Raw genomic sequence first — 22,539 nt, 5'->3', positions numbered from 1 at the left:
CTCGCTCTGCCACAGCGCCGACTCCACTGCTATTTATTCTTAATTTGATGGGAATCAAGTCAGATGGATCTAGAAACGATGTCCAACCCTATTCCTTTTTGTCCGATTATTTGGAGGGAGGACCCCTTCCCACCCTTTGGAATACAGAGTCTAGCCTGAGGCACTTCAGCGACTTCGCCCTTCACTTCATGGCGCTCTTACAGTCCCAGAGTCGCGGCAGCCGTGACCTGCTTCCCGTGACCCTCTGCTCTCCGCGCCCGCAAGCGCGCGTCCTCTCTACCCAGCAGCCTTCGCGCGGCCGGCACAGGGGACACCAGGACTCCAAGATGGCGTCAGTCGGTGAGTGAGCCGCTCTGGGGCGTGCTGTCTGGATTCCGTAGTTGGCGTCAGGATCCGGGATTCAGGGCTCAGAGCCGCACTTGGAGGGGACGCGGTGCGCAGCCTCCGGCCCTTCGCTGTGACATTGCGGCCCCGCCTGACGCACCCCGGGCCCTTGGCTTCAGGGTCCTGAGCCGTCTGACCCTCGGCTTGTCCAGCTGCGGCTTTTGCTACGCAGGGCCCGCGCCGCCCGGGTTCGGCTCGGAAGGCCGCTGCGGGCCGCGCTTCTGGAGCTGGGAAGGCGCCACCTTGGGCCGCGCTCGCTGTCTGCGCTGGGGAATAGCGGCTCTCCTCCCCGCCGCGCCCCGGGCGCATCGCACCTGAATCCCCCGTGTAGCTTCCATCCTCCCCAGAGCTGGAGCTCGGGAGGAGCCTGTGCTTAGCCCGGTGCCTTACATCACGGGAGGTTCCATGCGTATCCGTTAGGATAGGCTGAGGGAGGTGAAGTGACCTGCTCAAGGTCACGAGTCTGAGGGCTGGGGCTGGGGTTCAAACCCCGGCGCCTGGGGCCTCTGTGTCAATGAGCTTTCCTCGCCGGGGTGACTTAGGGCCGGCAAGCATTTCGGTGACATTCTAGACTCCTTATTTTCAAATATATACATGCAAATATTGTGACTATATAAATGTCATTACAAAAATATATGCTGTAAGTATATACAAATAGGGAAACATTTTTAAGTCCTAGGCCCTCAGAGGAGCCTTGTCAGGGAGTCAGTGCTGGGAATGTTGATCCCATTTTAAAGATGAGGAAAATAAAGGTCTGAGAGGTGGTGGGGCCTGAGGTCCAGACAATGACAGTGGCAGAGTTTTGATTAAACCCTGTGTGTCTTACCCCAGTTTCTATATTAATTTTTTTAAAGATTTATTTATTTATTTGAAAGAGTTGCACAGAAGAGAAGGAGAGGCAGAGAGAGAGAGAGAGAGGAGAGGCAGAGAGAGAGGCCTTCCACCACTGGTTCACTCCCCAGTTGGCTGCAACAGCCGGAGCTGCGCCAACCCTAAGCCAGGAGCCAGGAGCTGCTTCCAGGTCTCCCACGCGGGTGCAGGGGCCCAAGGACTTGGGCCATCTTCTACTGCTTTCCCAGGCCACAGCAGAGAGCTGGATTGGAAGTGGAGCAGTTGGTGCCCATATGGGATGCTGGCACTGCAGGCTGGAGCTTTAACCCATTGCACCACAGTGCAGGCCCCTGTATATTCTTTGTAACATTAGTTTATTTAATTTGAGAGGCAGAGAGACTACAGAGACAGAAATCTCCCACATACTGATCTACTTCCCACATGCTCACAGCAGCCTGGGCTGGGCCAGGCCAAAACCAGGAGCTGAGAACCCAATCCAGGTGTCCTGTGTGACTGGCAAATACCTAGGTCCCCAAGGGCCTCATTTTTGTTCTCAGCGCCTGGCCCTGCCGCCACTCACAGGTGTGCAATAGCGGGAAGCTGGAAACGGAGCAATTCCACCTCCCAAGCAGTGTTTGCACCACTCGGCCAAACACTTGCCCCCGTTTCTCTGTCATCTCAGGCTGGAGAAGTGGAGAAAGGATAAGAAAAGGAGAGAGAGAAGCTGTTTTCCCATCTGTGCAATGGGCGTGATAATATTCCTCACCCACTGTGCTGTTTAAAGGAGACCCTGCGTGAAAGGGAGTGTTGAGGCCTGGCGCCTTGTGTAAGTGGGAGACGAGTTATAAAGAAGAACATTCTGGACTCAGGTTAAACAGTTAAGTAGCTGGAAGATACGTGGAACACGGCCTGGTCCACAGTTGAGCACCGAGCTTCTGCTCTGACCTTTAGGCAAGGTCGTGTCCAGGCCCGGCCCATTCAGCATCACCCCAGGTGAAATTGGAGTCCCCTTCTTCTAAGTATAATGATCTTTTGTGCCCTTGACCACAGCTGATAGGATCACAGCGAGCAGGCTGCCCACCGGGGCCAGTACCCTGCCGCCTGTTTCTGTGTGGCCATGAGCTCAGAATGGTTTAAATGTTTTTGAAAAAGACTATGATACAGGGACCTTACGAGGCCTGCAAAGCCTACAGTCTGCTCTCTGGCCAGGCCCTGGGTTGGCTGGAGCATCTGGAGGCACTTGGCCTTTCCATGTGGCTGCAAGGGAAGTGGACAGTAGGCTTTTTTTTTTTTTTTTTTTTAAGATTTATTTATTTTGAAGGAGAGCTTTTCCATCTGCTGATTCACTGCCCAGATGGGTTGGTGCTGGGCCAGGCCAAAGCCAGGAGCTTCATCCTGGTCTCCCACATGGGTAGCAGGGGCCCAACCCCTTAGGCCATCGTCCACTGCTTTTCCCAGGCCATTAGTAGAGAGCTGGATTGGAAGTGGAGCAGCCAGGACATGAACTTGTGCCCATATGGGGTGCCGGCATTACTGGTGGCGGCTTTACCCGCTGTGCCACAACACTGGCCCCGACAGTAGGCTTCTTAAAGTCAGAGACTCATCTACCCCCTCAAGGACCTATGGTTGTTCCACAGCCACTGCTGAGTCTGTCACATACCAGGAGCTGTGGGGGGCTGTGCCACCCTCAGGTAGCTCCCAGTCAGGCAGAAGGGTAATAGTTCCCAACTTGGTAGTACCTAAAGCCAAGGACCAAGGTGGGTACTTTATTACTCTGGTTTTACAAAGAAGGAAGCTGAGACAGAACAAGAAGTTGAGGCAGGGCGCACAGCTACAAAGTGGCACCAAACCCAGCAGACTTGGCCTCAGAGTTTGCGTGTCACCTGCCATGTCTCCCCAGAGCTGGGGAGGGATTCCAGCATTGCTGCCCAGGGCGCAAGGTCGCCTTGCACTCCGTAAGTGCAGACGCACCTCTGATGAGTGGGGTGGGCTTCTACATAGGCCGATGGCTTTGGTTTTCTTTGCTTATAGATTTCTTCATGTAAGGAAACACTCTTGTCTTCAGAGTGCTGAGATGTGAATCGGTAGAAAAATAGATTGGGCCTTGTCTGTCTTCCTGTGATGTGCCAAGCAGCTCGCCATTCCCTGAGCATGGTCCTGTATGTGCAGGATATGTTTACACAGTTTCTTCTTCTTTTTTTAAAGATTTATTTATTTATTCAAAAGTCAGAGTTACTCAGAGAGAGAAGGAGAAGCAGAGAGAGAGAGAGAGAAGGAGAAGCAGAGAGAGAGAGAAGAAGCCGAGAGAGAGAGAGAGAGAGAAAGAGGTCTTCCATTCACTGGTCTACTTCCCAATTGGCCGCAACAGCCGGAGCTGCGCTGGTCTGAAGCCAGGAGACAGGAGCTTCCTCCGGGTTTCCCACGCAGGTGCAGGGACCCAAGGACTTGGGCCATCCTCCACTGCCTTCCCAGGCCCTAGCAGAGAGCTGGATTGGAAGTGAACCCCACATGGGATGCCAGCACCGCAGGTGGTGGCTTTACCTGCTACGCCACAGTGCCGCCCTGTTTACACAGGGGAAAAAAAGTAGCCTCACTGTGCCCAGGAATGGTTGTTTTTTTCTTTTTCTTTTGGAGCCACCAGTCTGAGAGCAGTCTAAAACACTGACCTCAAGCACAGTTCTGGGCCAGGCATTTGGCACAGCTCGCATCTCTCTCGCGGTGCCTGTGGCATCTGAGCGGGGAGGGGCTGGGATGAAATGGGAGGAGTGCAGGGAGATGAGCAGGTTAGGAGCTCTGCACCATCAGTAGAATGTCCGCTGCTTGAGAGCAAGGCTTTCCTGAGTGCCACGTGCACAGCGTGTGGCCTGCTGCCTGGTGAGCAGTAGGTGCAAGTACTTAGTGGACGAGGCTGGATGGAAAGTGAGGGCCACCTGGACAGTGTCCCTAAAACCATGCATGCAAACCATAGGCCGAAGCCTCCACCTCTCCACCTGCCACCTGTGTTCCCCTAGAGAGAGAGAGCGCGTGCGCTCGCTCTTTCATCTGCTGGTTCACTCCCTAAGCCAGGAGTCCAGCACTCCATCTGGGTCTGCATGTGGGTGGCAGGGGCCCAAGCACCTGAGCCATCATCTGCTGCCTCCCAGGGTGCATCAGAAGAGGGGAGCTGAAGCTTGGCCAGGTGTCCCAGGCAGTGGCTTAACCGCTGTACCATAGTGCCCGCCTCAAGCACCGGTCTTCACACTGATGAAGGCTGTGTGTCTGCTTCCGCAGGTGGCCCGGAGCAGATTACAAGTGGCCTTGAAGCCTTGGCTGTGTTGGGAGCTGTCAGGGCACCCATGGGCTTCCCCTCAGTGGACTCCTGGGCCTGGATCTGAAGGAACCACAAAATGCAGGAGGAACCTTGGGGTGATTGGCTCGCCTCTCCTCTGGCTGGTCCTTAAGAACAGACAGTAGTCCTGGATTCCTTGCCCTGGAGACATCTGCTGAAAGCTTTTCAGAATTGACCTCTGCAGGCAGGACAGGAGACCAGCCCTCCTTGATTTCATCTTGGGCCCAGAGACGAGTACAGTTATGGCCTCAACCGGGAGACTTCCTGTTATTTGTCCCAGGATTCTCACTGGGATGTGATCTGAGGCCCACTGAGTCACTTGGAGAGGTTTTTACTGAGTCTTTTGACTTGGAACACGTGGCTCTTATTTTTGCCTCTCTGAACTGTTGACCTCCCTGGTCTCAGGTGGGACGCTTGCCGTGGGCTGGTCCTGTTGGACTTACTCAGCTGGTGTGTCTGGGAAGGTTGGCACCTGTGTGAGCCCAATGCTGGTGTCCTTGTCCAGTAAACCAGGGTTTTCAGTTAGTGAGATACTTGAGGGCACGTCCCACTGCTCTCCCTCTGCACCCCCTCCCATCCTTTATCTAGCCACAGGTCCCCAGGCCTTGGACAGTCTCACCCCCAGATTGGCTTCAGTGGCTTGGGGGGTCTTCTCTCCAGGCTGCACTTGTGACCTTGGCCAAGTTGCCCACCTGCTCACCCTACTTATGAAGATAAAACAAGCTAATAAAGTTGGTGTGCGTTTTGTAGTAATCTATACTGTCTTCCACTTCATTGCTTTCTTCCTTGTGGCCCTGGGCTTGTAAAGCTGTTCCCAGCAAGTTGCCATTCAAACATCCTGCTGGTTAATAAGGCTGTCACTGTGGCAGTCCTGCCGTGGCATAGATCCAGGGTTAAAACTGGACTTGATGAATGTGTTTATTCCGAGTATCCTCCTTGTGCAGCTTCTGTGTCATCATGTGCTGCACATAAAAGGATAGTTCGTATTATGGGAGATTATTCAGTGGGTGTTTTTTTTATTCTTTTCAGTACCACTGAAGGAGAAGAGACTGATGGATGTCAAAGTGGGGGAGCTGCCAAGCTGGCTCCTGATGCGGGATTTCACCCCTAAAGGCATCGCTGGAGCGTTTCAGAGAGGTCAGAGTCTTCTAGATGGGTATAAACAAAGACAGATCTCTGTGTTGCGGGTCTCTATGCTACGAGTTCATCTGGGCCCAGTTTCGGCCCAGTAAATTCTTGGAGCAGGGCAGGAAGGTATCACTAGCCCTTGGATTTCCTTGTTCGGCCCCATCCAGCAGCACTCTGCCGTAGTCAGCCTAGTAGAAAAATGGCTTCTGTTGCTTGGAATCAGTACCCCTGCCTGCTTCTTGACAAAATGTCTATGAGCATTTTTTTCCAAAGATTTATTTATTTGAAGGACAGAATTACAGAGAGGCAGAGGCAGAGAGAGATCAGTCTTTTCCATCTGCTGGTTCACTCCCCAGATGGCTGCAATGGCCAGAGCTGGGCCAATCTGAAGTCAGAAGCCAGGAGCTTCTTCCAGGTTTCCCACATGGGTACAGGATCCCAAGCACTTGGGCCATCTACCACTGCTTTCCCAGGCCATAGCAGAGAGCTGGGTTGGAAGTGGAGCAGCTGGGATGTCGGCACTGAAGGCCGTGGCTTTACCCACTACGCCACAGCGCTGGCCCCACCTGTGAGCATTTTTACACCTGAAACTTCTCTAAGATGAGTTTGACCCAGTGGACCTCAGTGTGTGACCCCATCTCCCTGCCACAGCCTGGAGGGCAAGCATTTACAGCGGCCCGGCTTGCAGATCTGACCCACATCACAGGAGGGCCCTTCCCGTTTGTCTAATTCTGGCTGCCCTGTGGCTCCTTTCCTCTTGTCCAGGGCCTTCCTTAGACTTCCCCCTCAGCTGCAAGCCCCGCCCCCTCTAACTCCAGGGTGGTGCATGTGGCCTGTCATGCCCAGAGCGCACTGCTCTGAGCCATCATTCCTTCCTCTAATTCACCTCTGTGAACCAAGAGGGCAGGCACTGTTTTTCCCCTGCGGTGGGCTTCTGCATGAGGTTGGGCACTTAGTGAAGAGATGAACGCGTGGAAGCCTGCCCCCTCCCCTAGCACCTGGCTGGCCCACTTGGCCATGAGCAAGTGGCTGTTATTAGAATCGGGGAGTTTGGGTTAGAATTAGGGTAAGGAGACCGTCAGGGCTGGCGGTGGGATCAAAGGCTGGGCAGCTGAGCGAAGTGTGCAATGTCAGACCCAGCGCATAGTGGCAGAGCCACTGTGGGGTTAGGTGTGGCTTTGGGATTGGCCTATGGGGCATCTGTGCTTTTCACCGTTACCACCCAGTGAACACAGGGCGAGTGGCTTGAAAAGCAGAGCAGAAGCTGGGCCCCGAGTTTCAGCTGGACTCCGCTGCGCACTCTGAACCCCCCCAGCAAGGCAGGCAGTGAGCGCCTCCTCTGTCCGCAGGTTACCACCGGTATTACAACAAGTACATCAACGTGAAGAAGGGGAGCATCGCCGGGGTGAACATGGTGCTGGCAGCCTACGTGCTTTTCAGCTACTGCCTTTCTTACAAGGAGCTCAGTGAGTGCCTCCCGTGCCCCGCGGAGGGGGGCGGGATCACTGCTCGATGTGGCAGCCCACCTTCTGGTGCTGAGGGGCCTTTACCTGTTCCTTACCTGCACTCCCACCCAAAAGCATTGGAGGGACTTACAGAATGCAGTGCCTGGGACACTGTGTGAGAAAACTGTGACAGGACATTGATAGGAGACGAGATGAAGCCAGAGCAAGGGCATGTTCTAGGAGAGACTGCAGGCTCTGCTAAAATAGGCTCGACCCCCAGCGGCCAGCGTGAAGAGGGAAACAGGCTGAGTGGGACAATCTACGCCTGTCCTGTGCTTTGAAAAGACACTGTTGCTCCCGGCCCTGAGGTGGTCGGGGATGTCGGGAAGTGCTAGTGGCAGCCTGGGCTGTTCAGCCCCCTCCAGTCTATGTGCCAGGGCCTGCTGCCTCTGGAGCTGGCGTCCCTTTTGGAAGAGCCTGGCCAGGTAGCAGGTGGGCTTCTGAGGTGCCTTAGTACCCACAGTCTACCTGTCTGCCAGGGGGAGGGGGGGTGAGGTGGGGAGGGGCCTGGATCCTGTCCTCCTGTGTGCTTTCACTAAAACCTTTTAAGAAGCTCACCATCTTGCCTTCCTGACTTCAGAACACGAGCGGCGACGCAAGTACCACTGAGAGGCCGACGTGGAGGGCACACCCTGCATTCCTGACCTCGACCTTCCTGGCCCAGCTCCCCTCTGTGAGGAATTTCATACTGTAACTGAGAACTAACGCCCAATAAAAGATGATGGGTACGTGTGCTGCTTGCCTGGTGTAGCCACCACCGTGTGCTCCAGGGTTCCCATTGCACTGCGGGGAGGAGCTAGCAGCCAGCCCTGGTGAGACACGGTGCTTTGACCCACAAAGCCTCAGCAGGCTCCTCACAGTGCTCACTAAGGGACTCTGGTCTCCAAAAACATTGCCCAGAGCAGAGCTGTGTTCCCTGCCATGAGTGTGTGGGCACTCTGGCCTTTGGTCAGCCCAGTGCTGGTGCTCACTGGTGTGAGGCAATGCCAGACCCACCCCTGGCCATCCTATGGCTCTGGATGGGCAATCTTGTGGGTGACTGGCTTCCTCTCCACAACCTTCCTGCATTGCCCCCAGAGAGCCCTCTGGCAGTGTTGGCACCCAGGCTGCAGGGAATATGGCCTCCTACTTGGAAACACCACGGCCCACTGCCTACCTGTCACCCGGGGTCTTCAGGTGGATGAAGGCCAGCACTTCTTTGCTGAAGCTGTATGGTGAGCATGCACACTGCACCGAGTGGGTGTGGCTGGGGTCGCCGTGCCCAGCACCTCCTAGCTGTGAATCTGGATGGACATGAGAACATCTCCCCATAGGCCTTCTGGCAGCAGCACTTCCCTTCTGAGAGGGACAAGAAAATGCTGCTACCCCAGCTTTGTGGGGGCGGCTAGCACAGCCAGTCTGAGTCTTCTCCTTGGCATGTCGTCCCTGAAGGAATGAGACACAGCTTAAAAAACAAGCTTTAATCAACTCCATAAAAATTGTTCCTGTAGTTGAACTTGGGTAGGCCCACTTGCCCTGCAGGCTGCAGGCGATGGTTTCACATTTTCCAGGCTCAGGCAGGGCGGTCTCTTCTGCATGCCACAGGTGTCCGAGTGACAGTAGCCGCTGGGTGGGCAGGAGGTAGGCGCAGGTGGGCTAGGTCAGCCATTTAAAGAGCAGTCTGCAGCTCCAGCTGAAGGTGGGCCTGAAACACTGCCAGGCAGGTGTCCCAGGAGAATCTCACCTGAGAGTCCTGCACCCTCGCACGTCCGTGGTGGACCAGGGCCCGGCTGAGGCAGTGAGTGCACTTGGCTGACCCCTCCTTCAAGTCACACGGACAGGCACAGCTTCAGGGTTCAGCAGGACACCAAGGAAGCAGGCATGACCTGGCTACGGCTCTGAGTGACCCACCTGTCCCTGGGGTCACCAAGAGCTGGTGTCTAAGGAGGCACTGAGGGAGAGGCCATCCTCCCAGCAACTCCGCCCCTTACCCTCCCCCAGTCCCCCGGGGGTGGGGGGTGGTGGCAGGAAGCCCCAGAAAGGTCTAGACAAACATGATGGCGACTTAGGGGACCCAACTGAAGCGCATGTCCCTTTTTAAAAACAGATTACAGCAAAATGATAGGGAATGAACAGACGTGGCCCCCCAGCACCTGCCTGCCAGCTCTAGCCAGGGTCGCACCGCCACTGCACTGAGCAGTGAAACGCACGCTCCCAACAGCGGGGCCCCTCGGGCTGCTCTGAGCTGGCTCCGCCTGCTGTCACTGTCCACTGAGAAAGGCCAAGTGCCCTTTGGTGCATCTGTTGGCGTAGTGTCCTTTTTCACCACACTGGGAACAGCAGGGGGGGAAGGAGGAGACAAAAACACAGTTTTTGAATGCACTTTTCAACAGGCAGCACCTACCAAATACCAGACTGGGGACGGGGCTCCGAGGTTCTCCGTGTAGAGTTCCCTTCAGTCAGGAGGGAGAGGCAGGTCAAGGAGGGTCCCACGGCAACAGTTACCCTGCAGCCAGCAACCCAGCGCATGGAGAACAAGGCCACCATGGCCTGTGCTGGCCACCGGGCATGAAGTGGTGGCACGGCAGCCCAGTCACTTACCTCTAGGGCTCCCTGGCAGGGCGCAGGAGGGAACAAGTGAGAGAAGCCAGCAGGTGCTCGCCCCAGGCTGTGCCTCAAGTTTGACCTCCTGGCCCTGGCACTTCTAAGCTACCTGGGGGAATTGTTCACCTCTCCAATCTGGCCCAGCCGACTTCCCCTGCCTGGTTACCTGGCCTTTCCTAGCTTCTCTTCATTTCTAGTGATGTTTTCAGAACACACAAGGGAACCACAAGGAAGCAAGCAGCAGCCTCCCGCACCCCCTCCCTCCTCCATCTGCCTGCAGTGAGTGCGTCTCCATCACTGCCTAGCGCACTGGGCTGTTCCGTTCCCCTTGTCCAGCAGGCCTCGTAGTTTTGAGCTCGGTTTGCGGGAGTGGCCCAGGGAGCTGCCAGTCAGCCCTCGAGCAGATGTGACGACCAGAGGGAGCCAGCACAGCCTCCACAGCTGACCCTGAGGACCCAGGTTCCTGGACATTCATGGAGTGACAGCTGTGGTAAAGTCGGGTGCCCCAAACCCCCCGCCTTTCTAAGATTCGAGGCCTAGAGGTGGCCTCACAGAGGAAGCCCTGCTGGACATCTTGGGTGGGGATGGGGTGAAATGCCGGCTCTCCCTGCGCCGTGGAGGCTGGCTGTGCTCCTCACAGGCCAGGGCTCAGCCCAGAAGTCTCTAGGGAGACTCCCTAAATGCACACACCCAAGTTTCATTCATGCAGACTCCTCCGAGGAAAGAGCCACAGCAGGATCCAACTTCTCGGCGGAGCCGGGGCTCCGTGAATAACCTGATGGCCTCCGGAGTGTCCCAGGACGCAGCCTTTCTGTTGGGCAAGTTCTAGCAAGGCTTTAAGTAAGCCCTCGGACTCAGACCTGCCTCTTACAGGCATGGCCTGCAACACCATCGTCAGACAAGATTCCAGAAATGGCCAAGTGTCAGATTCAGCACCGCCATCAGCAGCACAACTGTTAAGCGTCTACCCACAGAGCACTGGGAAGTGAGCTGTGATCGCTGTAACGCAGTCGCTGGAAGAGATCACATTTCTATACACTGCTATGGAGGCAGCCGCAGATATTATAAAGAGATTGCAGAATGCTGTGCACGCCAGGGCTCTGTACTAAAATCGCTATTAGACTTGAACTTGTGTGAGGAACGGTAGTTTCTAAACATGGCGTGGGGTCCCTGATGTGTTCTCCTTTAAGGGAACCAAAGTGTGACACCAGAACTCTGAAGGACAGTACTCACTGTCCCCTACACAGGGTAGACGGTCTTGTACAAACCCTTTACCAACAGCATGTACTAATCCCGTATTCTATGTTTAGAGGCCCGGGAGCTGCAGTCTCTGTGGGTCTAGTTCTGCGGGCTCTTTCTGTGACTCACTCGTGGAGCTTGTTTCCCTGTATTTGTGACTTTTAGTCATAAACTCATCCTTTGGAGCCCTTAGCTGGGGGAACTGTGTGTGGCCTGGCTGACAACATACTCCTCAGAGCACTGGGGGTCGCTCCTGCCACGTGCATGCCACCCCGGAGTGACTGAGCCCTCACCGGGGTCGTGAGCACAGGCCCCAGACTCACAGGAAGCCAGACAGCACCTGCACACTCTCCAGGGATTTCCCCTCCTTCCCACCCAGAGCAGGAATAAGAAAAACAGGTTTTCTAGTAGGTTCTTTAAGTTCACTCTTTCCCTGTAACATCTCATTTAATGTATGGGAGATGGGGAACAGGAGGGGTGTTCTAATCCAGGCCTCCCCCCCCCCCCCCGCGGGCCCCACTTAGTCCTGTTCCCTTGGGTGTGCCCACGCAGGATCCAAGGCCTCCACGGCCTCCAGGGCCTCAGGGCCACTGCCTGGACTGCTCTCCCTGTTCCTAGACTGCCCGCACTTTCTTCCAAGCGCAGTGCACCTGGCAGCACGTCATGCTGTCAGTCACCTCGCCTTGGGCATGGCGGTAGAAGCAGCTGGCCTCCAGCCACCACAGTGGCCCAACTTTACTCTTACGGTCGGCAAAAACAAAGAGGTTTTCATTTTGCAAGATGCACCATGCACCTCGGGAATGAGGGAGAGAGGAGCCCAGCCTGCCCCCCGCCCCGACACTCACCTTGTAACAGGTGACCTGCTCCAGCGGCCGGGGTCCCCGGTTGCCAGCACTGCTGCTTTGACTCTGCATGACCCCGATGACCTGCGGGGCTCTCTGCTGATTGGGAGAAGAGTTCTGACTCGTTAACTGGATCAAGGAGGACGACCTTTGTAATGGCGGATTGTTACTTTGCTGGAAAGAGTTACACAACACGGTTTTACTGCGGAAACCACGTGCACGCAGACTACCGATGGGGTCAGGAAAAAAAGAGGGCGGGACTAGTCCCGCTCAGCCAGCAGGAAGAAGGGCTTCCGCCATGGCCCCTCTGCAGAGGGCAGAAAAACAGCTGGTGATGATGGCAGGAGCCGCTGCCCGAAAAACACCATGCAGACAGACAAAAACGGAAAATAAAAGTGGAAAACAAAACATCAAAGAGACGAGAGGAGGTCTCTGGGCAGTGGGGCGAGGGCATGGTCAGCCTTACTTTTGTTTCTGAGGTTCTAGCTTCAGGTCAGGATGAACGCTTGGTTCAGCCAGATGTTTAGCGGCCTACACGGCGAGCAACAGTCACAGAGAAACAGTTGGAGCCTGCCACGCTGCCCTGGGGTCTAGGGGCTGAGAGGGCCCTCCAGGGAGTCACGCAAGAAAGAGGGGGCGGGGGCTCCTGGCTGGGGACTTGACAGGCCATCTCCCAGCCAGCTGGGTTCCTGGCTCGGACCCCTTAACTGCAGGCTCTGGCCTAGGAAACCCCCAGGCAGTCACAGCTGCGTTCAGAGCCGCCCCAGACTTCGGTGCGACTGGCAGCAGCACCCAGGGTGGGGCTGAGGGGAGGGCAAGTGCAGCTACACCTGTCACTGAGCCTCCGGCAGCCGGCTCAGACCCAGCGGGTCCGAGGTGAGGCTTCGGGATCAGCAGGCGACTTTGCTGGGTGAGCCTCTCAAGGGCCTTGTCCTATACCCAGGCCAGGCCTTCTGGGGCTCCCACAACTGGGTACCCTTGGTTTTGCGGGGTGGGGGGCTGCTGCAGAACCCCACCAGTCTAGGGCATTTCCGTCTCTTGCTAGAGGGGCAGCCTAGCTGCTTGGTGGTGGAGCCCCTGCCTGGCAAACTGGAGCCAGCTCGTCCTCCCGTCCCGTTCTCTGCGCACCCTCCACTGCCGGTGTGCAGGACGCTGCACAGGAGCAGCGAGGACACGGCCAGGGAACAGAGAACAGCAGGCCTCGGTCTGCTCCCACCTCTGGCCGTCCAGCAGGCTTCGCTCGGGCCCGCCGTCCCCCCACACCAGCAGTCCGTTTCCGTGTTTGTGAAGGACAGGCTCAGACCCAGAGACCAAGCGGATGTGAGGCCCAGTCCTGAGCAGCCGGTCCCATACCACCTAACCCCATCTGCAGCCTGCTCTCGGCGGTCCTAGGCTGGCCAGGCAACAGGAGGCCCCGTGGGAAGTCAGCTCCCGAGGGACACACGCTGCTCTGCTCCCCGAGTTTTCTGTGGGGATGTGGGAGACTCCCCTCCTCTCCCACGGTGCCCAGCCACGTCTGTGGCAGGCTGCACATGGAGGCGCGGGCCGAGGAGGCGCCAGGCACGGTACCTTGCTTGGAGGCTGTGTCTGCTGCGGCAGTGGGGGCTGCTCCGTGGTTCCCATGGGCAGTTCAAACCGAGGGCTGGTCACCCAGTAGCCAGGGGGCAAGAGAACAAGAGAAGAAGAGCCAATGAGAGAGGACAAAGGTCAGCATGTGCTCCCAGTCGCACCCAGCAACGCCTCGGCACACATGGTGACAGGAGCACAACCGAGGGTCCTGGGCTCAGGCCCAGCTCTGCCCACACTGTGCTAGGAGGCCGGGGACAGTGCTGCTTCGAGACAACATGAATGGTGGGGCCGGTCTCGGCAGCAGGCATATGCCAGCCTGCACCGTGGGCTCCGACTTCAGTGTCAGCACGCGTGGGCCACGCACAGAAGCTGTGGTGGCTCGCCTGGCCCACAAGCAGGAATCCCTGGACCACGCACTGGCTCCTGGGCTCTCAAGTCTGGAGCCACGGTGAGGCAGAGACCAAGTGACTGCTCCTGTTGCAGGCTGAGCAGCGCGGGGGAAGCAGGCGGGGGATGAGGAGGGGTTTTCTGCAGTCCCAGTGTTACCCCAGGCAGAAGCCCTCAAGCTGCCAGTGTGTGAAATGGGGACGTTCTCTCTTCCACACTTGCTGGAGTGACCTGCACTACTCTGTGTGTGTGACCTCGAGCTGAGGACTTCCAGAGGAGGCCCTGAAACTAGTCCCCTTCCTGTGGGGCACGGAATCTTCATTGTGGTCCCTATGCTCCCTAGGTGACATGTAAGGTGCCGTGTGTGTGTGTGTGTGTCTGGAGCACGCAGTCTTCACCTGTGGTCCCTGCACTCCCTAGGTGACATGTAAGGTGTCGTGTGTGTGTGTGTGTGTGTGTGTTGCGAACATGGAGTCTTAACTTGTAGTCCCTATGCTCCCTAGGTGACATGTAATGTAAGGCGCTGTGTGTGTATGTGTGTGTGTGTGTGTGTGTGTCTGGAGCACAGGCCCAGCCCTCATCACATTCCCAGATAACGCGTGACCCAAGGAAGGTTAAATGCGGGTCTAGACAGAGTCTCCTCTCGGCTCGGGAGGAAGCAGTGGTTCCTCCCCTACCTCCCACCCTCGTGCTGACAAAACCGTGACCCGTGCTCAGCTGGACCCAGAAAGACACTGAGGGCAGCCGGAGGACAGCAGCGAGGGGTGGTGATGGTGATGGTGATGGTGATGGCAGCGCTGGCTACTCACTGCATGAATTTGCAGGAGGGTCCCTCCGGGCAGAATCCCACGAGGTAATTCACACAGATGACTCTCCGCGTGTGCCGGTGCCTGCACAGGGGACCTGCAGAACCAAGTGCTGTGTCACACACACATCCCCTCTACCAGCCAAGGCCCCACCCACACTGCCGGGATGCAGAGAGCCAGAGTCCGGCTCAAGTGCAGGCTTTGTATCTGATTCACAGGGGGCACGGGCGGGGCCTCGGCCCCTCACTGGTCTCATCAGAGAGGCAGGCGAGAACAGGCACGAGGCGCCTTCCAGCGGCAGGTCAGGGTTCGTGCAGTGAGGGCTGATGTCCCCCGTCACCCAGCTGGCATGAGCTCTCCCGGGGTGCCCCGCCCACTCCGGTGCCTACCGTGCTTGCAGAAGCCGCGGTCATACCAGGGGCAGTCCTTGATCTTGGACTCGGGGTCGATGTGCAGGAAGGGGCACTCCTTGTTGCTGCACTCCCCTGCAGGGAAACCCAGGCATGAGGCTGCTCCCGTGGCCAGAGGGGCCAGGCGGCTCTGGTGTCCAGCAGGGGCCTGGTGAGCCCTGAGGCCGAGGCCGAGCTTCTCTGGGCCTCCGTCTCTCACACACGTCAGTACTGCTCAGGGGCGGGCGTCAATGACAGCGGCAGAGCCTGGCCAGGGCACCGACTCCCCGAATCCAGTGTTCTGCCTCTCACCCAGGCAGAGGGAGTGGACAGTGAGGGGGCCTGGCACGCAGCCGCATTCACTGAGCGCAGGAAACCACCGTGCTACGGGCAGTGGCTCGCTCCATCTGAGAGCCAGGACGGCAGGGTCTGAAGATCTCCACCTTTTAGGACCACAGCAGGAACGATCTGGGAGCCGGGGGCGGGGTCCCTTGGTGGCAGGTGCTCAACGATGGTGATGACGGCACCCTTCAGGGGCAAACGGCCTAAATGGCTCCCAGCATCAGCGCCACCTCCCCGGTGCCCGTCCACCTCCAATCCATGTTCGCACACCTGGCTCACAACACAGAGCAAAGGCAAACTCCTGCCCCAACCCCCACAGGCTCAGCACCCGCAGCTGGCCTCAGTTGGCCAGGACCAACCTTCAGCCAGGACTGGCCGCTTCTTAGCCTGCAGCTCCGGGCTCACGTCTCCTCCGGACGCCGCCCTGGCCACTGAGCCCGAGGCAGGTCCCGCCGTGGAGCCGCCCCCCTTCATCCCCTCAGGCCTTCCAGGTGGCAGTTTCTCAGCGGCCTCACTGGCACAGCAGCTGCCTCTCCCCCAGGGCCAAAGCCCCAGGAGGCAAGGACCGAGTCTGTCCTCCCTACTGCCAGGGCTATGCCGCAGGGGACGGGAGCCACAGGCCCTGCAGCTGCTGGAGGGTGGGATCTGAGAAACCTGGGTCCCGTTTCTGTCTGCTTTGACTTCTCAGCTTATGCCCCCCTTCCACAAACCAGCCACAACTATGACGAGCCAGCAGGCCACGCCTGGGGTGCTGCAGGAGGCGCACCCAGTACACCCCAGCTCACTGCAGCCTCCACAGGCTCCCTGCACAGGACCTGGGGCCAGTGCCAACCCTTGAGCTGACCCACGGTGCTTCTGGGATACCTTGAAGAGCAGAGAGGAACAGAGACTCTGGGCACTCGTCTCATCAGGGAGTACGGCAGCGCTGCTCAGCTCTGCACCAGGCAGCCCCCCTGCCTGCGTCTCAGGGCAGCCCCTCAGGACAGCTGCGGCCACGTGCTCTGCTCTATAAGGCCATCTCAGCTTCACGGTGAAGAAAGGGGCTTGCGGTTGCCTGACCCACGGCTCTGAAGGGCTCAATCGGATGCGGAGCTTCCCCAGGGTCACGCTCCCAAACAGAAGGAAGCAGCTCAGTGCCGGGGGTGATGAGGGAACGCACCCCGAGGAGGAGCAGACTTCAGCGAGAAGGCAGCCAAGTGGAGCAAGGCCTTCAGCCAGCAGCACTCCTGTTTGCTCACTGGGACCCTCGCTAGCCTCAACAAGCCAGTCCCTAAGTACTCAAAGTGCTCCACACTCTGGAGTACTACAGAGGCACGAGGAGGTATCAGAGAATCACCGTGACACCTCACTGAAGAGCCTGTGTGTGTGTGGGGGGGAGGCTCTCAAGCACAAGGCCCTGGCAGGCGCTGCCTACGTTCAGAGCTGCAAGCTGGAAGGATGGGAGAAGGCAGACAGAGACGCTGCGGGCCTTGAGCTGCCACCTGACCCCTCTGGGTCTTGGTTCTTGACCGAGCCTCCCAAGGTTCCACGGGCCTCACCGAACTTGGAATAGAAGTAGCACTCGGGCATCTTGGTCATGTCGTACTCGTGCAGGAACTCGCACTGGTCCCCTTTCTTGCACAGCCCGCGCAGCCAGTGTTTGCACACAACTGTCTTCTCGCCGCTGATGTGGCGGAATGGGCACATGCCCCCTGCCAAGGAAAAGGGAGTGGCGTGAGGAGAGCAGGGGAGCCCTGGTGCCTGCACCCCACACCTCCCTGAGCCACCTGAAAGCGGCACTACCTGGAAGGGGCGGAGGTGCCCCTGGCAGAAGACAAGGTGACTTTAGGTAGTGCTCTGGGGCACATTTCAAATTTCAATAGTTGGGGGCCGGCGCTGTGGTACAGTGGGCTAAGCTTCTCCCTGCCGCACCAGCATCCCATATGGGCACTGGTTCTAGTCCCAGCTGCTCCACTTCCGATCCAGCTCTCTGCTAATGGCCTGAGAAAGCAGTACAAGATGCCCCTGCACCCACATGGGAGACCTGGAAGAAGCTCCCGGCTCCTGGTTCTGGCCTGGTCCAGCTCTGGCAGTTGCAGCCATTTGGGAAGTGAACTAGGGGATGGAAGACCTTTCTCTCTGTCACCTCCTCTCTATCTGAAACTCTACCTCTCAAATAAATGAATAAAATCCTTTAAAAATTTTTTCAACAGTATTTTGAGATGTTCTAGAAAAATATAACTAGGCCGGTGCCGCGGCTCACTAGGCTAATCCTCCGCCTAGCGGCGCCGGCACACCGGGTTCTAGTCCCGGTCGGGGCGCCAGATTCTGTCCTGGTTGCCCCTCTTCCAGGCCAGCTCTCTGCTGTGGCCAGGGAGTGCAGTGGAGGATGGCCCAAGTGCTTGGGCCCTGCACCCCATGGGAGACCAGGAGAAGCACCTGGCTCCTGGCTTCGGATCAGTGTGGTGCACCAGCTGAGTGCGCTGGCCGTGGCGGCCATTGGAGGGTAAACCAACGGCAAAGGAAGACCTTTCTCTCTGTCTCTCTCTCTCACTGTCCACTCTGCCTGTCAAAATATATATATATATAACTAAAACATCAAATGAAGATTTCACAGCTGTCACTGTAAGATGGACACATAACAAAACTAGGTGCAGGGGGAGGTAGTTTCTTTCTTTAATTAAGGGATAATTCCAGGGGTCACAGACTGGAGCTTGGGAAAGTCTAGAGGAGAAAGAGGGCCACCAGCAGAAGCCTGGACTCCAGGTAGGCTCCACTGCCAGTTACAAGTGCCCACTTAGCCTCCAAGATGAACAAAGATGAACTTCAGAAGTGAGCCAGTGTGATGAATTCAAACAGCAGAGGTGTGCCTTCTGCAGCAGGACCCGAGAGGTCATCGGTCCAGGTGAGCTACCCCCAGCACGTCAGCGTCCAACCGGTAGCCTGGCAGGACCACGGAGAAGGCCTAACCAGAATGAGGCTCTGTGACCACCCTGGTCCAACAGAACTTCCTACAGGGATAGACATGTTCTCCCTCTCTGCTGCGCAGTATCACGGCCAGCAGCCACACGTAGCCACCGAGCACTGAAAACATCACTAGTGTAACAGGAAATGCATTTTGCATTTGACTGAGTTTTAATTCATGTGAGGCCTGCGCAGCACACGTGGCGAGTGGCTGCTCTACTAGCAGCGCCCTGAGTTACGGATGGCTGTGCTCGGGAGGGCAGAATGACTCAAAACCCGGGAAGGAGACGGGGAGCCCAGTGTGGGGGTGTCCTGACCGCAGAGCGCGACGCCCACCTGGGGCATCAACGTGCAAGGTCTGCTGCTTCTGTGGCACGTCCTTGCGGCAGAACCCAAAGTCAGCATGGACGCCGTCCCCGGGATTCAAACTCCAGATCCCAGATAAACTTCGCTACGGGGAAGAGTGGCAAGACCCGTACACGGGTGACATCTGGCTCTGCGGCCTGTGGGCCTGGTTAGTGCGAAAAAGCCCGACCCCTGCTTTCCGCAAAGGCAGATCATTAATGGTGGGGTGTTTTGCTAAGAAGCCAGAGGACAGCGAGCCTATGAAGACGGTGGAATCAGAAATGTCTGGGTTCAGACATGGGGTTCAGGCCCAGAGTAACTCTGTGACCCTAAGAGTGTTCCAAAAACACCTCAAGGCTCTGTCCCTGTCCCGGGTCAGCCCATGGCCTCAGGGAAGAGGAGGTCAGCAGGCAGCCTCAGAGGAGGAGCGGGCCAGCGTTTGGGGGCGCCATTAGTCTGCAGAACGCAATGCTAGCCGGAGCCCTGGCGGCCCTCAAGTCTGCTGGCGGATGCGGTGACGGAAGATCACCTCGGGGGCGTCAGGGGGCGGGGATCCCTTACCTTTGCCACAGGCAGCTTTCAGGAAGAACTCGCAGACAGCAGCCCCGGATTCTGTGGGGAGGAGAGGAGAGGAGCGGCATCAGCCAGTGCTACATCAGCACAGCGCGCAGCTGTGCTGGGGACGGCTAAGGCTACCAGGGAGGAGGCCGGCGCCACGGCTCACTAGGCTAATCCTCCGCCTTGCGGCACCGGCACACCGGGTTCTAGTCCCGGTCGGGGCGCCGGATTCTGTCCTGGTTGCCCCTCTTCCAGGCCAGCTCTCTGCTGTGGCCAGGGAGTGCAGTGGAGGATGGCCCAAGTGCTTGGGCCCTGCACCCCAAGCACCTGGCTCCTGCCATCGGATCAGTGCGGTGTGCCGGCCACAGTGCGCCAGCCATTGAAGGGTGAACCAATGGCAAAGGAAGACCTTTCTCTCTCTCTCTATCTCACTGTCCACTCTGCCTGTCAAAAAGAAAAAAAAAAAAAAAGCTACCAGGGAGGACCCTGTTCAGTCTGACTCATGACGGGCTCAGGGGGAGGAAATGGAGTAAGGAGACCCAGCCGAGCAAGGACAAAGCTGCCTGTTTCCGTCCTACCCGGCAGGTGAGATGCACACAGTGAAAGGTGAGATGCACACAGTGAAACCCAGGCTTGCCGAGAGCTTCCTGTCCACAAGTTCCTTCCAAGGAGTTAAGAGTGGGTGGGGGAAGGAAAGTTGGCACACAGGCTCACAGAAATGAGCTAATCCCCCCGCTCAGCGCTTCCAGGAGAGCTACTTCACAGGCAGGGGGGAAGATGGGACAGGCAGCACAAGCAAACGGGGCCTGGGAGGAGGGGCTGGGGGCCTCGGGACGCTGGTCAGGGGGCAGAGCACAGGCAGGAAGGCCCTGGGTACGCGGCACCCACATTGCTGCTGAGGGGCCCAGCCTGCATTCCCACAGGTGCAGCGCAGGGAAGTCGGGGGGCTTGGGGCCAGGGTCTGCGAGTCCAGGAATCCACTGGCCATGGCTAGCAGATTAAACGTTCCCTGGGCTCACGAAGTCTTCTCTACCAGCAGCCATTTCAGAACCGCTGAAACCCACTGGCGGTCTCTCTGGAGTGGCTTCCTTGGCTTCTCAAAACAGGCAGACTGTGCTGGACAGAGCTAAGGTTGTAGAACTTGGGGTGTCATTCTGTTCGCATCTCAAAAATCTGAAAACCTTGCATTTAAAAACATACCACTGGGGCCATTGCTGTGGTAGTGGGCTAAGCCTCCGCCTGCAGTGCCGGCATCCCATATGGGCGCCAGTTCGAGTCCCGGCTGCTCCTTTTCCCATCCAGCTCCCTGCTATGGCCTGGGAAAGCAGTAGAAGATGGCCCAAGTGCTTGGGCCCCTGCACCTGCGTGGGAGACCTGGAAGAAGCTCCTGGCTCCAGCTTCTAATTGGCTCAGCTCCAGCTATTGTGGCCATTTGGGGAGTGAACAGAGGATGGAAGACCTTTTTCTCTGTCGCTCCCTCTCAAATAAATAAATAATAAAATCTTAAAATATATATACCATTTAGGAGCAGGCGTGGCAGAGCAGGTTAAGTGGCCACTTGGGATGCCCACATCCCATCGTCAGAGTACTGGGTCAAGTCCCGCCCCTCCACTTCTGATTCAGCTTGCTGTCAATCATCCTGGGAAGCAATAGATGATGACTCAAGGACTTGGGTCTCTGCTACCCACGTGGGAGACCCAGATGGAGTTCCAGGCTCCTGGCTTCAGCCACCTGGTCCAGACCCGGGCTGCTGTGGGCACTTGGGGAGCAAACCAGCAGATGGAAGACCTCTCTTTCTCCCTCTGTTGCTACGTCTGACTGAGGCTCAGGCAGATGGGATAAGGAGCCTGTCTCAAGGGCAGAAGGGGTTCTTCCCAGCACTGGGATGGGGAAGCAGCTCAGGGAAGGTACGCAGGGCACGTGAGCACGGACACGTGGGGAGTGCTCGGGCTGCCTGTGTCCCGGGGCAGCCCCGTGGGGCCCCGCCCCCGGCCTCACAGGCTCCTGGATCTGTGTTGCCAAGCGGGAGTAGGATGGTCCCACGGCCTCAAACCAGTGCCCCTGAGACATGAAGAGACCAAGAGTGAGAAATGAGAAGCTGCACGTGAGTGTGTGCGCACCGAGAGGTCGCAGACAGAGGGGTCGGGGGGAGCACCCGGAGGACTCTCCTCGGTGGTTGGAGGGGTGGTGGTCGGAGGGGTCGGGGAGCCCAGGGGGACTCTCATCGGTGGTGGTCGTTGGGGTCGGGGAGCCCGGGGGGCTCTCCTCGGTGGTCGGAGGGGTGGGGTGGGGGGCCCCCCAGGGGTACTCTCATGGTGGTCTCTTGGGCGTGCCCTCGCTAGCAGAGAGGCGGATCACGTGGGTGTGAGAAGGCTGGGCTGCCTGAGGGCAGTGCTGCTGCTGGCAGCTGCGGGACACAGCCTGGCTGTACGTGGGCTCCAAGTCCCTTCTCCACCCGGGGCCTCCGTTCCCCGTCCGTGACGTGCGCTTTACAGTTGCAGATCCGAAGCAGGTGCACAAACGAGAGGAGATAAGAAAACTGCTATGTCTTTTAAAGTCTGCGCTGGGAGGTGGAGAAGCCAGGGGAAGGAAGACGGTTAATGGGGGCTCAGGTGCCCGGGTGCGATGTTTTCCCGGGGACCAGAGAAAAAGTGGGGGACAAGGCCAGACTGGAGATGCGCTCCCAGGAGAGCGAGTCCTAGGAGCAGACGGGGGTTGGCTGGGGGTCTCCTACAGAGGGGAGGAGGCCCCTTCCTCGGCAGGGCTCCCCTTCGGACCCAGTGCGGCCGCTCAGCGAGTGGGGCGGGAGGCGGCGGGGCGCACAGCCCAGGACTTGCCCGGGGCTGGGGTTGCCGACCCAGCGTGACTCGCCCTCATTCCAGAACTACACAAGCACCGCCCGAAGCGGACCTCAGAGCGGCCCCAGGGGTCCAAAGACCCGAGAGAGTGCGCACGGTGGGGGGAGGGAGGGGGCTCCGGAGTCCGAGGGAAGAAAATGGGGACCCCGGCCCCCGGCAAGCAGGGGTTCCGGGACCGAGAGACAGGTGTCCCGGAGCGGAGTCGCTCTCGCCCGCCCGCCCCGGCCCCGCGCTCACTGTCCATGCCGGGGAAGGGCAGCGGCTGCGCCCCGAGCTGCTGCTCCACCGCGATCTCCAAGTCGAACTTAATGTGGTCCACGCTAGCGATGATCTCCTGCATGGCGGCGGCGGCGGCCCCCCGGCCCGACTTCCTCTCAGGTCTTTCGCTGCCCTCACTCCTCCACCCGCCGCCGGCCCCAGCCGCACGCAGTCCGCCTCCTCCGCCTCCGCCTCGCCGCCGCCACTGCCGCCACCGCCGCCGCCACCACCGCGCGAGGGATGC

The 22,539-nt window shown here is 58.1% G+C and overlaps 2 protein-coding genes across 8 annotated transcripts; one reads left to right on the top strand and one right to left on the bottom strand.

Moving 5' to 3' along the window:
- The first annotated feature begins 203 nt into the window (after nt 1–203).
- ATP5MF (ATP synthase membrane subunit f) lies at nt 204–7,909 on the top strand. Its single transcript, XM_017337872.3, has 4 exons — nt 204–339; nt 5,573–5,680; nt 7,021–7,137; nt 7,757–7,909. The coding sequence occupies exons 1-4, from the start codon at nt 327–329 to the stop codon at nt 7,783–7,785; spliced, it is 267 nt and encodes an 88-aa protein (XP_017193361.3). The 5' UTR covers nt 204–326; the 3' UTR covers nt 7,786–7,909.
- A 712-nt stretch (nt 7,910–8,621) lies between these two features.
- On the bottom strand, nt 8,622–22,536 carry CPSF4 (cleavage and polyadenylation specific factor 4). Of its 7 annotated transcripts, none has more exons than XM_002721865.5 (8): nt 22,275–22,536; nt 19,183–19,233; nt 16,872–17,024; nt 14,992–15,087; nt 14,606–14,699; nt 13,410–13,482; nt 11,844–12,014; nt 8,622–9,485 (listed from the first exon to the last, which is right to left on the bottom strand). In XM_002721865.5, exons 1-8 carry the CDS (start codon nt 22,375–22,377, stop codon nt 9,417–9,419), a joined length of 810 nt encoding a protein of 269 aa, XP_002721911.1. In that variant the 5' UTR covers nt 22,378–22,536; the 3' UTR covers nt 8,622–9,416. The 7 variants fall into 7 exon arrangements, with proteins under 7 accessions (XP_002721911.1, XP_002721910.1, XP_008247143.1 ...); XM_002721864.5 differs by having other exon boundaries at nt 11,844–11,939; XM_008248921.4 differs by having other exon boundaries at nt 11,844–11,936.
- Nucleotides 22,537–22,539: the final 3 nt, after the last annotated feature.

This window comes from Oryctolagus cuniculus, chromosome 19, assembly GCF_964237555.1.
Source record: "Oryctolagus cuniculus chromosome 19, mOryCun1.1, whole genome shotgun sequence".
Lineage (NCBI taxonomy): Eukaryota > Metazoa > Chordata > Mammalia > Lagomorpha > Leporidae > Oryctolagus > Oryctolagus cuniculus.
Note: the sequence above shows the minus strand (reverse complement) of the source record. Positions and strands in the feature narration are given on the sequence as shown.